Source organism: Rhinolophus hipposideros, assembly GCF_964194185.1.
Source record: "Rhinolophus hipposideros genome assembly, chromosome: 16".
In the NCBI taxonomy this organism is placed as follows: Eukaryota; Metazoa; Chordata; class Mammalia; order Chiroptera; family Rhinolophidae; genus Rhinolophus; species Rhinolophus hipposideros.
In genome coordinates, this window is record NC_138062.1 from 56,169,479 (window position 1) to 56,181,915 (window position 12,437).

At 53.0% G+C, this 12,437-nt stretch overlaps 1 protein-coding gene across 3 annotated transcripts in view; it reads left to right on the forward strand.

The window, feature by feature from the left end:
* Positions 1–254: 254 nt before the first annotated feature.
* The window catches only part of CERS4 (ceramide synthase 4), a 27,742-nt gene continuing 15,559 nt past the window's right edge, over positions 255–12,437 (forward strand). Inside the window, exon 1 of one of the 3 annotated variants that reach the window (XM_081076187.1) lies at positions 255–532. Coding sequence is in view for 1 of the 3 variants with exons in the window: in XM_081076185.1 (XP_080932311.1) it covers positions 4,201–4,247 (47 nt within the window). In the remaining 2 variants the exon portion in view is untranslated. Of the gene's footprint in view, positions 533–616; positions 899–4,059; positions 4,248–12,437 lie in introns of those variants that run through there. The other 2 variants (XM_081076186.1, XM_081076185.1) reach the window with 2 other exon arrangements.

Sequence of the window (12,437 nt, forward strand, 5' to 3'; positions counted from 1 at the left end):
CCCCTGTGCTCTGCTGATCCCGGGACACTTTCGGTTCCAGACGCCAAGAGGGGACTCAGCACTCTTCCCTGTTGGACTCCGCTACCCGGGGACCTCGGCTGCGCCACCACCCACACAAGGCCTATCTCCCTAGGTCTGCTCCCTGCACCCTATCAAACCACAGACTTTGCCCGGCTGCCTCCACGCCTCCCAGCCTCCAGAATAGGCCCCAGGGGCCCCAACTCTGCCTGTCGGTCCTCGGTCCCACGAACCACGAACTGGGCGGGTATGGCCCGCGAGCGGGGACAGGTACCCAGCATCTGGGCATCGGAGGCGGCCTCTGAGGCCTGAGGCGGTGTTGGGGCCTCCCCCGCAACGCCCAGCGGTGCGCTCCAGCGGATCTGGGCGCCCGGGGAGTGGTGGCAGTGGCGCGGGTCAGAGCCGGGCCAGAAGAGGGGACCTCGGAGGGGGCGGGGGGCCCGTGTAGCGAATGGAGGAGAAGCAGGGGCCAGTCTGGGCGCGCAGCGGACCGTGCTGGATTCAAACACAAGAGGTAAAGTTCAGGCAAGATATCTGCGGCTGGATCGCGGCCCAGCGCGCCTCGGGGCGGGGCCCGGAGAGGGCCAGGCTCGGGGAGGGGCCGGGTGGCGCCCGGCGTGGGTCCGGGAAGCGGCCTACGGCTGGCGGGGAGCCGAGCGCCGCCAGCCCCCGCGTCCCGCTGGGCCCGCCCCCAGCCCAGCCCTTCCAGGCCCTGCCCCGAGCCCCCCCACAACCTTCTTCCCCGGCCCCTCCCCGAGGCGGTGCCGGGAGCGGAGTCCGGCTGCCTCGCGCGGTCCGAGTGCGTTTCTTTTGTCTGCCAGGCGCGCGGTGCCCGGCCCCGCTGCCCACTCCCGGTGCGCCCAGCCGCCTGCGCCCCCAGGTAAGCGAGCCCCCGGTTCCCGGGACGCCGCCCGAAACGCCACCCTCGCGGCCAACGCCTGCCCCGCCTCCGCAGCCATGGCGGCCGCGACCCCGGCCCCAGACGCTGCCGTTAGGTCCCCCACCATCCTGCCCGGGACGGCCTCGCGGGGCTCCCCTCTGGTCCCGGGCCCGGGCCGCCCCCCCCCGACACCCCCCCTCCCGCGAGGCCCGGACGCCGTGCGCGACCCGGGATGCGGCTGCGAAACGGGTGGGAGGGGCTGGGGGCGAGCCTGGCCGCGTGACGCGGGGGAGTCCGGCTGTGTGAGCGCGGGCAGCGCCGCGGGAGTGTCGGCCGGTCTGTCACCACCGAATCCTTACGGAGTGCCTAGTGGGTGCCCCCGACATGCCAGGGCTGGGAATGCAGCCGGGGCCCTGGCCGCGGAGCTCGCAGCCCGGACGCTTAGACGGCTGGGAACCGCGTCAACAGAAACACGGGTCATTCCTGTCCGTGCTTCGTGCGGGGAAGACAAAGCATCAGGGAGATGGGATAAGTTAAGTCAGGGGGAGCTTGTCAGCGAAGGTAGCATCCCGGCCTGAGCGAACCAGCCCGCGAAGGCTTTCTAGGCCCAGAAAACGGCAAGGTTCTGAGGCAGGTGTTTTGCAGAGCAGAAAAGAGGCCAGCGTGATTGAAGCGCAGGGAGTGAAGGTGGGGAGAGATGGGACCGGGTCTCGGAGATGGATGGTGAGGAGCATGTGGATTCCATTCTCAAGCCTGTGGAGACCACAGGAGTATTAGGACAACGTGGTGACGTGGTCCCATTGCATCTTAAGATCTCAGGGCTGTTGTGGGCAGAACAGATGGGAGGAAGCCGCTGCTTTGGACCCGACTGGCAGGGCTGGTGGAAAGTGGGTGAATTGGGGGTTCATTTTGGTAAAACATAATTTGTATCCCCTGCCCGCGGGGCGTGAAGAAAGGTGAGTGGAGGAGACTGCTGGCATGAGTGGCTGGGCGAGCGCAGGGGCCTTTCTTGGCTGGATGGGGAAACTGAGGGAGAAACATCTGGGGCGTGGGGCTGTTGCAGCTGAGTCAGACTTGTGAACCTGTGAGATGCCACCTGATGGGGGAGCCTAGGCAAGGTCCCAGGTGGCTGAGCACTGGCTGGCCCCACTTAGGTGTCATGGGGACACCCGAGATAGAAATTTTGGAAATTCTGGATCGTGGGGCTGTTTTTGAAGCCCCAGCCTCAACTCAGTCCTCTTCCAAGAGCAGCTGCTGTGAATAAACTGGTGAGTGTGGGAACCTCACTAAACACATCTGGCCCAGCCAGGCTACAGGGAGGAGTCATTTGAGACCTTCTTTGCCTGCCGTCCCAGTTCACCTACTCCCAGCGAAGGTGTCTTGAGGGGGGATTGGAAGAGGCGGTGGAAATAAGCTGTGAACCTTGGTCCTTAAATCTAAACCGGCCTTTGGGCCCCAGGGAAATTTTCTGAGCTTCAGTTTGCTCATCTGTAAAATGGGTCAATAGTTCTTATCCCTAGAAGTGTTGTTGGGATCAAAAGAAGCCTTGGCTAGGAAAGGGCTTGGTCATCGCAGCTGCAGCCTGGTGCCTGGGGGGATGGGGAAGCCTCCAGCGCTGCTGCCACCCGCCTGCCACTGCCATCCGCCTGCCACTGCCTGCCGCTGCTGCCCGCCCTGATAGGAGTTCACAACCCTCCATTTCCTGCTCTGAGAAATTAGAGTGGGTGTGCATAACTGCGCCCACCTCCAGACTCAGGGCCATTTGCAGATTGAGTGAGTCAGGCATGTAAAATTGGTTGGCCCAGTGCCTGGCATGGAGTGGGCATCGGAGCTGCTAGGGTGACTGTAGTTGGCAGGGGGAAGTGGGCCTGGGTTCTTTCCTCCCACCTTCCACTACCCCTGGGACACCCACAGGAAAACGGGCATGGGGGTGGGGAGCCCCGGTCCCCCTCTTATCTGGGCATCGCAGGCTGTCCCCTTTCCGGCTGTCTGGGGGTTGTCTCAGACCGTGTCCTGCCAGTTTGAGTTCAGTGCCCTCCGGCTAGTGACTTCACCTCCTTGTGCTTCAGTGTCTTCCCTGCAAAATGGGGATAATAGCACTCATCACCTCAGAGGTGAGCCCAGCTGGTAATAAGCACCTGGTAAAACAGAGACTGCCTGGGGGGAGGGAGCCAAAGGAGTGATGCAGCCTGGAGAAGGGGTCCAGGAGGGCTTCTTAGAGGAGGCGGCTGTTGGCTGTGTTAATAAAGATGATTAAGAACTAATGGGCAGAGAGACCAATGAGCTAAGATGTGGAGGGGAGAAACCGCAGGATGATGGGAGGAGCTGCGGGTGGGAGGCAGGAGGTCCCATGGAGGCAACTGTGCTGGTCCAGGTCATGATGGGGCTGGACCTGGGGGAAGCTCGGATGTGTGAGAATTGGGAGGATCCTGGATAGCTTTGCAGTTGGGGTGGGAAGGAATAGCCTCTGACGGGGAAGGAGATTCAGGTGCAAGTCAGCAATCTGTTTCCAGCATCTGGAAACTGTGGTGCTGCTAGAGGCCCAGAGAGAGGCAAGGTGCACCCCGGTGGAGGCGAGGTATGGGGCAGGCTTTGGAGAAGCAAGCCTGAAGCTTGGGAGACATACCCACATTGGGGGTGGGAGGATGAAGTGGAGAGAGGGTGGAAGGAAGCCAGGAGTTGGTGTTGAGCCAGAAGCCAAGGGAGGAGCAAGGGCTTCAAAAAGAAGGAAGAAATCAGCTTTGGCCAGGTCTCTGAATCCCCTGTCAAATAATCCCCCTTGGCAGGGGTCTTACCCCCTTGTTTCGTTGTCCTTCCAGTCCCTATACCCACCTGAGGTCATTCAGAATGGGCTTTTCATTGCTACCCTGAATTAGCCCCTCAGACCCAACCTGGCTCTGACTGGAGTGGCTATAGAGGAAGCCTTTCTTCTCCCTCAGTCTGGACTTATACCTTTGTTAATATGCTCACACAGTTCCCCACACTAAACCAGCAGGAGTTTGGCTCTCTCCCCAGCCCCTCCTGGGCTCCCCAAAGGATATTTTGCCCCAGGCTCCCACTACTGTGTATATGAGGAGGTACCAAACCCCTGCCAGCCATGCCCTGGGGGCCTCCTCTTCCTGGCCCCGCCTCTCACCCCTGTCTGTCATTTATTCATTCAGCACTTGCTTAGGTGGTGCCTGCACTGGGAGGCACTGGGGACTAGCAGTAAACAAAATGAAACTTCCCTCTCTGCCCCCCCCCCCACCCATGGAGCTGATGTTCTGGGAGGAGAGAGCAAAGAGGAGGATGAGACCTGAAGAATGAGAAGTATCCAGCCAGGTGGACCTCTGGAGGAAGAGCATTTCAGGTAGAGGAACCAGCATGTGCAGGAAGCCAGTGTGGCTGGAGCAGAGTGAGGGGGAAGAGGGTGAGACAGGAGAGAGGGGCAGATGAAGACACTGAGGCTTTCAGGGCCCCCATCCAACAACAGCAGACCTTGTGAGGGTCCTTGCTCAAGGGGTGAGAGGTTGTTGCACACCCCCTTGCTTTGCAGTTTGCCGGGGTGGGGGTGGGGGTTGTTTTGGTACTTTGTTCCCTGTGTGCACTGGTCATTCTACTCTGAAGTCCTGGAACCACGAAGTCCAAGGGGGCTGGTGGGAGGAGGGAAGACCACCCCCTTCCCTCTGTTCTTGGTGGGGCTCAGCTGACCTGGGAGACGCCCTGGAGGGAAGTAACCAGGGAGAAGGCAGTGATGGGGGATATGGAGGCAGAAAAGCTGAAGACGGAGTGGGAGGGTGGGGGGAGGAGAAGGAGGTGGCAGTGGTAGCTGGGTGGCAGGTGGCACAGGGCGCAGAGCTGAGTGTTAAGGTAGGATGTTCTCAGAGGTAACAGGAGCCTGAGGGACACAGGGGTGTTAGTGGCCTGGCTGGGGCTTCAGGACAAGCAGCAAATACCTAGGCAGGTGTGTTTTGAGGATGGCCCACCACCAGCCCGCTGTCACTCCCTTTGTAGGTAGAGGAGAAAAGACTCAGCCTCACTTCCCCACAACCCACGTGGACAAGGGCCTAGTCCTTTGGGTCTGGTCACCCTCCACACCCCACCACTGACCAGATATGCCCCAAACCCCTCTGGCTTCAGAGGCTTGGGACTCTTGGACATTGGAACCTCCATCAAGGTTCTGCTGAGCCAGGACACCGTTATTAGAAGTGTCCCCACCCCCTATCACCCTCCAATTTGGGATGGGTGCTCCCTTAGGCCTGGTTCAGCTATGGCAGTGATCCTGGCAGGGCCTATGGGGCCACCGTTGCAGCAAGGAATCAGGCTAAACTATTGGGAGATGGCACGGACAAGGGCTTTGAGTGACAGGAGGGGAGAGCAGGCAGGACAAGCTTTGGAAATGTCTGCCTCTAGGTCTTATTTCTTCATCTGATATGTTGGTTAGGGCAGGTCTACACACAAAGCTATCACTTCGCTGCCCTTACCTCTTCCCACTCTCCCCTCTGTTCCAGTCCCACGGGCCTCTTGGATGCATCATGTGTGGCCCTGCCTCAGTGCCTTTGCACAGGCTGCTCTTCTCGCTGCCAAGAATGCTCTATCCCCATGGCTTCCTCCTTCGCCTCTTTTGCTCAAACATCACCTTCTCAGGGAGGCCTTCCAGACCTTCCTGTTTAAAATTGCAGTCTCCACTGCCCTACTCCTTATCTCTTTTCCTTCCTTATTTTTCTCTACTACCTGACCTCATGAAACAAAGTAATAAAATATATGGTATCTGCCACCTCCCAGTTCCACCCTCAAGGAGCTGAGGTTCCGAACGAGGTGGGAATCCTCATGTAGTCTGTTCCCTGCTGGGATCCCAGTGTGTAGCCCAGCACATGGCACGCAGTGTGCACGCAATAAATGTTTGTGAAATGCTGATAGGCGTCCCAGGTACTTCTGGCTACAGCCTGAGAGGCTTGGCTTGGAAGGGATTGGGAGAAAGGTGCATAGGATGGCAGGCTCTGAAACAGGTGGGCTTAGATTCGAATCCCACCTTTCCACTTCCTACTCTGTGCCTCAGTTTTCTCATTGCAAGATGACAGAAACTCCTGGCACTGGACACCTGCATTACTTCCTGAGGTCCTGGCCAGAGACTGAAAGGAGTTGGGGGCAGGTCAGACACTGAGATAGGACACTTGGCCCTTTCCCGCATATTGCCAGAATTTTCCTGAAATGTGTGAAGAGTGAAAGAGGGCTTACTTCGTGTGGTCAGAGCGTCTCTGAGGAGGTCATGTACCGTTGCCAAAAACACGTATACACATTTTAAGCAATGTTCTCTATACGCAAGCAGTAGTTCCGTAATCAGAAGTGTCCGGACACTGATGGTAACCACTGTGAGTACCTCTTGTAATTGCAGAAGTCAAACGTGACTTGCATTCATTTTTTGTAATCGGTACATATTGAGTATTACAGTTAATACAGTTTTTTTCTTAAAATGTGTATACATTTTTTTGGCACCCTCTGTAGCTAGTATATTTCCTTTTTGTAGATTTTGACTCTTCCACTTTTGATACAAAGAGAACTTTTTTATATAGTATTTATCTATTTATTTATTTACTTTTTATTGGGAAACAATGTTTCTCCAGGGCCCATCAGCTCCAAGTCGATGTCTCTCAGTCTAGTTGTGGAGGGCGCAGCTCAGCTCCAAGTCCAGTCCTCGTTTTCAATCCTTAGTTGCAGGGGGCACAGCCCACTATCCATCCCATGCAAGAATTGAACCGACAACCTTGTTGCCGAGAGCTCCTGCTCTAACCAACTGAGCCATCCAGCCGCCCCCGAAAACTTTTTCCATAGATCCATTTTCCAGGACAAATGCCATGACCCTTTAGGATGTGAGGGAGCAGTACTATTTTCCAAATGGCAAATTTCTAATGATGAAGCCCAACTTCTCCTCCATTGCCAAGTGCCATGTTTTCTCATGTACTTCGAATCAAGAGGCTCCTGTGGGCTGCAGATTATAAGGCAATTCTTGGAGGAGGTGTTAGGTTGCTTAGGCACGTACTTCCTTAATGTAGTTCTCATGGCCAAAGTAGTCATTCTGAATTTTGAAACGTTTTTTTACACAACAAAATTCACATGACTCCACAGAAGTATTGAGATTGATGGAATAGGACGTGTTTATTCAATCTAAGCCTGTCTGAATAGCACAGGGAGCAAGGTCTCTTCCTTAACAGGCCTGAGTGTTAAGGGTTTCCAGAACATTCTCCAAGGGTACGGCAAGAGTCTTGTGCTTCAGTTGATGCAATGAAAGAAATCCTTGCAGTAACTTCTGCATCAAGACGGGGCTGAGCCAAAGGGCTCTAACGGTTCACCTGTTTCATCCTGTTTCAACCTTGGACAATATTGAGCCAGGACTCCTGAGCACAGCCAATAGAAATTTTGGGAATAGGTAAAAAAGTTATGCCTCAGGACCTTCAGAAATCCAAAAAGTACGTGAGTCATTTGCATAGAACATTGCTCAAATGTGCTTAGAGATTGGTTGTAGAATATTTAGAAACCATTGTGTGGATATCTATAGCCACTGGCTTTCATTCAGAGTAGTTATTTTCTTTCTTTGTTTTTTAATTTTAATTGGGGAATATTGGGGAACAATGTGTTTCTCCAGGATCAGCTCCAAGTCAAGCCGTTGTTTTCAATCTAGTTGTGGAGGGCGCAGCCCACTGGCCCATGTGGGAATGGAACCAGTGACCTTGGTGTTTTGAGCACTGTGCTCTCACCAACTGAGCCAACAGACGGCCCCCAGAGTAGTTCTTTACCAAGAAACAGGGGAGGGATCTCTCTATTATTAGGAAAGAGTCTGTAATCATCACCCTTTGTAACCGTTAGCAGCATTATGTTTGCATTTGCCAAGGCATTGCCTTCTCCATGTTGACGTAATTTGGTTCCTGAGGAGGTCATATTTGAGCTGAGGCCAGGGTGGGGGCTCCATCACTGACAGGAATTGGATGTGCTCACTGCCCTCCCAGGGCCCCCCTTTCGTTAGGGAGACAGACAGTCCCTGGGCAGTGACAAAGCAGAATAACCTGGGCCAAATGGAAGAACCCCAGGCCCCCTGACCCAGCCTAGGAGTCTGCCAAGGCTTCCTGGTAGCAGGGATAGGGACATACTTGAAAAGTAAGGGGAATGGTGTCTCAGGCTAAGGGAGCACCCCAGGTAAAAGCCTGGCAACCAGGTATTGCATTAGAGTGATGTTTCTGAGATTTAAACAGACCCTGGGAATCCAGCCATGACCCCCAGGCTGAGACCCAGGAGTCTGGGTGGCCTCAGGTCAGCAGGGTGGGGTGGGGTTGGGGACGGGCGGGGGCCAGATCACTAAGGCCTCCTATGTGATGGATGCTGGACCTTAAAGGTGGGCAGTGTCTCTCCGGGGTTTTCCAGCTGGGATGGTTTGTACTGTGAGCCACTGTGGGGCGACTGAGAGAGGGATGGCTGGGTAAAAGCAAATGACCCCGAGTCTTCCAGCCTCCCTCCAGCCTCTGCCACTGGCTCTCCACCCTCCGGCTGAGCACATGGGAGAGGAGGGGCTGCCCTCAACTGTCATCTGAGAGGAAGTGCTTAGCCTTCCTCCTGTTACACAAACACTTCCGGTCCTTAAAGGAACCATGGGCAGCCCCTCTCTGCACCACCCCGCCTCACAGGTGCCCGGCCTAGCCCCGCATGCCACCTGGGCAGGTGGGAAGGCAGGCATGCAAGCAGGCGCCAGGATGGTGACTCAATTCCGCAGAAGGTGCTGCTCGCCTGAGGCCACCCAGTAGGAGCAGATCTGACCCGTCTGCGACTCTGAGGTTCATAGTTTGCCACTCTATCTACCAGACCAGCGTGGGCCACTTTCAAGTCAGGAATGCAGGCAGTGCTGGGGGGCGAGGGGGGTGCTGGGGTTCCAGGGCCCTTGAGGCCCTGCCCCCATTGTCACCCCCCTGCTGCTCAGATGTCCCACACCTGGAATTTGCCCCAAAGGGCTTTTCATTTCCCCAAATTCCTGCCCAAGCATGTAGTTCCCAGATGGGGCCTACCCACCCCAACATACTCTACCCCCCACCCCTTGAAGACATCCTACCCACTGTGCCTGCTGCCCACCCCATACCTCATCCCCACCCCATCACCTCCCAGATGCCAGCCATTGGTGACCCCTTGAGGTGGCACTTCCCTGTCTTTGAAATCCCAGGGACAGCCCACTTGACAGGAGAGTTCGTAAAACCACCCCTTTTCTGGGACATGGAGGTCCAGAGCTCCCGTTGCTGCCTTTGTGTCTTTCAGGCCCAGACGGCAGGCACTTGCCCACCTCCCCTTGCACAAGGAGGGCTCAGGTCTGGGCCGACAGCCTAGCCAGCGTTGGTACTGGCCAGGACTGAATGTCGTCTTGTTTTCATTGTGCTTGTTTTGTGGCTACTGTTTGCAAGTGACACGGAAGCTGGCTTTCTCTTTAAGGGATGGAGGGAAATCTGAAAATAAGAGTACTTAAGGAAAAAAAAGTGAACCTTTTGAAGGAGACTGGTGAGTATGTAATCGCACAGGTGGGAAAGGGATGGGGAAAATTGGGAAGGATTGAGGCTGGAGCTAAGTTGTTTTCTGGGGCCACAGGTGTCTACAGCCTGAACCAGGGCTTTAGCTTAGCCTTTCTTTCCGTCATCCATTTGGGGGACAGCTTCTGAGCACCTGTTACGTGTTAAGTGCTTGAAACACAGAGAGGCCAGGCCCTATCACCAGAATACTGGGGAGGAGACAAAAGTTGCCCCAAAATTTCTGAGAAAGGGAGTAGGAAAGTCCAGGGGAAGGACCCCTCACCAACTGTGGGGGCACCTGGCAGACTTCTTGGAGGAAGTGTCTGGAGAACAGAGTTGTGAAGAACCAGAAGGGGTTTGTCAGACTGGCGGTGGGTAGTGGGGTGATGGAGGTATGTGCAGAGGCCTGGACGTGTGTCTGGGTGCATAGCGCCAAGTTGGTGGGAGCACTTGCAGGATTTAAAGCTGTGAGTCTGATGTGCATGTTAGAAGGATGGAGGTGGCCTGGGCAAAACCCAGAGGCAAGGAGACTGGGTCAGAGGCCACAGTGATTTAGACAGAGACGAGGCTGCCGCAGTGGGAATCGAGCAGAGAAGGGACTTGCTCGACTGTGACGGGGGAGGTAGATACAAGTACGGGACTTGGTGAGTGTCCAGGAGGTGTGTGGAGAGTCCCAGGACGACTCCCAGATTCCAGTCCCCAAGGACTGGGTGGAAGGTGGGATCTTGGCCAAGAAGTCTCGGGAGAAAGTCAGCACGTTCTGTGGGGTGGAGGCCGACTTCAGTGTGACAGGACAAAAGCCTACACATGACTTTTTTATTTCAAACATTGTATTTGTCAGTTTTGGATTTCCATTCAGTTCAGTTTTATGATTTTTGCTTCTCTGCTAAGGTGTCTTCTTTGTTCATTCACGAGGAGGTAATTTTTCTCCACATCCTTGAATATATTCATCACAGCTGCTTCAAAGTCCTTATCTACTCATTCCAACATCTGGATTACCTCGGGCTCTGTCTCCATGGGTTTTCTTCTTTCTTGTGTCTGGGTCATGTTTTCCTGTTTCTTCATATGTGGAGTAATTTTGGATTGTATCTTGGGCATTGTGCAAGCTGTGTTGCAGAGACTCTGGATTATGTTGTGTTCCTCTGAAGAGCATTGATTCTTTTTCTTTCTTTTTTTTTAAATCAAGCAATTAGCCCATCAGGACTCAAGCTCCAAAGTCTATGTTCCCTGAGATGGGTGGCAGGTGAAATCTTACTTTCTCTTTTAGCCTTATCTGGGCTGGTTGGAGTCTGCCCTGTACACATGTGATTCAAGGGTTCACACTGAGTTTTTGTATAGAATTTGGGACTTCTTTTTTTTTTGGCTCGCTTCTTTCCTACATGTTCCATTGTTGAGCTATTGTGGTCTCTCTGGGCTCTGTCTTCTCATTTTTCAAGCCAGTTTCTATTTTCACTGAATAACAGTAAAAAGTGGGAAACGCTTCCCATGCTCTTCCATTATTCCAGGTGTAGACTCACATCCAACTTCTACGTATTTTTGGTCACTCTTGAGCAGTACTGCTCAGGAGAATTTTCTGCGTGATGGAAATGTTTCCTATCTGCACTGCCCAATATGGAAGCTACACGCAGCGATTGAGTATAGAAATGTTGCTGGTACAACGGAAGTTTTAATTTTATTTAATTTTAATTAATTGAAATGTAAATAGCTACATATTAGGCCAGTGGCTACCACATCGGACATTGCAGCCCCAGAGAGCTTTTGGGGGCAGTAAATCCTTACTTAACATTGTTGATAGGTCCTGTGACTTTAAGGGAAATGACATATAACAAAACCAATTTACCCTAGATGTAATATATATTGATATAAACAGAGTTAAGTTCCTGCAGCATCTCCTCAAGAGGGCTGGTCCGATGTGGCTGACTCCTCCATCACCAGAAGCAGAAGTCTTCTGGTGGTTTTCCATTTCATAAATTACATACCAGGCCATTAGTGTCTCTCTGCATTTTGCTTTCATTTTTTTTTTTTTAACTTGGTTCTCCCAAGTCAGTAAGCATAGTTTTTCCTCTTCTTTTCTCTATCTTTGGTAATTTTTGAAATTAAAAAAATTTTTTTTTAATTGTGGTCAAATTCATATAACAAAATTTATCATCTTGGCCATGTTTAAGTGCAGAGTTCAGTACAGTGGTATCTTGGTTTTCGAACGTAATCCACGAGTTCTGAAACGTTCGGAAACCGCTGAGAGCTAGGCCTCAGGATCTTGCACTCAGCAGAATCCACGTGACACGTTCGACTTCTGGGTTGTGTTCGAAAACTGAAGCGCTTACTTCTGGGTTTCCGGCGTTCGTAAACCAAAATGTTCCTCAATGGAGTCTTTCGAAAACCGAGGCACTACTGTATTGTTAAGTATATTCCCATTGTTGTGCAGCCATCTCCACAACTTTTTCATCTTATAAAACTGAAACTGTTTTCATTAAACACTCACTCCCCACCCCCAGTCCCAACCCCTGGCCACCACCATCCACTTCCTGTCTATGGATTTGCCTCCTCTAGGTCCCTCCTGTAGGGGAGTCCTATAGTATTTGTCTTTTTGTGGCTGGCTTCTTTCACTGAGCATCATGTCCTCGAGATCCATCCATGGAATCCTGAGGTTCCTTATCCCCAAATGTTGGACATCAAAGTTACTTCCAGTTTTCACTGGAAGGGCAAGGGGGAAGGACTCTGAAGGGGCACAAGGAAACTTTGAGGAGGGATGGATATACAGGTGACCCTTGAACAATGCAGGGGTTAGGGGCACTGACCCCACGTGCATTTTAAAATATACCTATAACTTTTGACTTTTCCCCAAATTTAACTACTAATAGCCTACTGTTGACCAGAAGCCTTACCAACAATATAAACAGGTGATGAACACATATTTTGTATGTTCTATGTATTATATACTGAATTCTTACGATAAAGTAAGCTAGAGAAAAGAAAATGTCATTAAGAAAATCAGTAGGAAGAGAAAATACATTTACAAT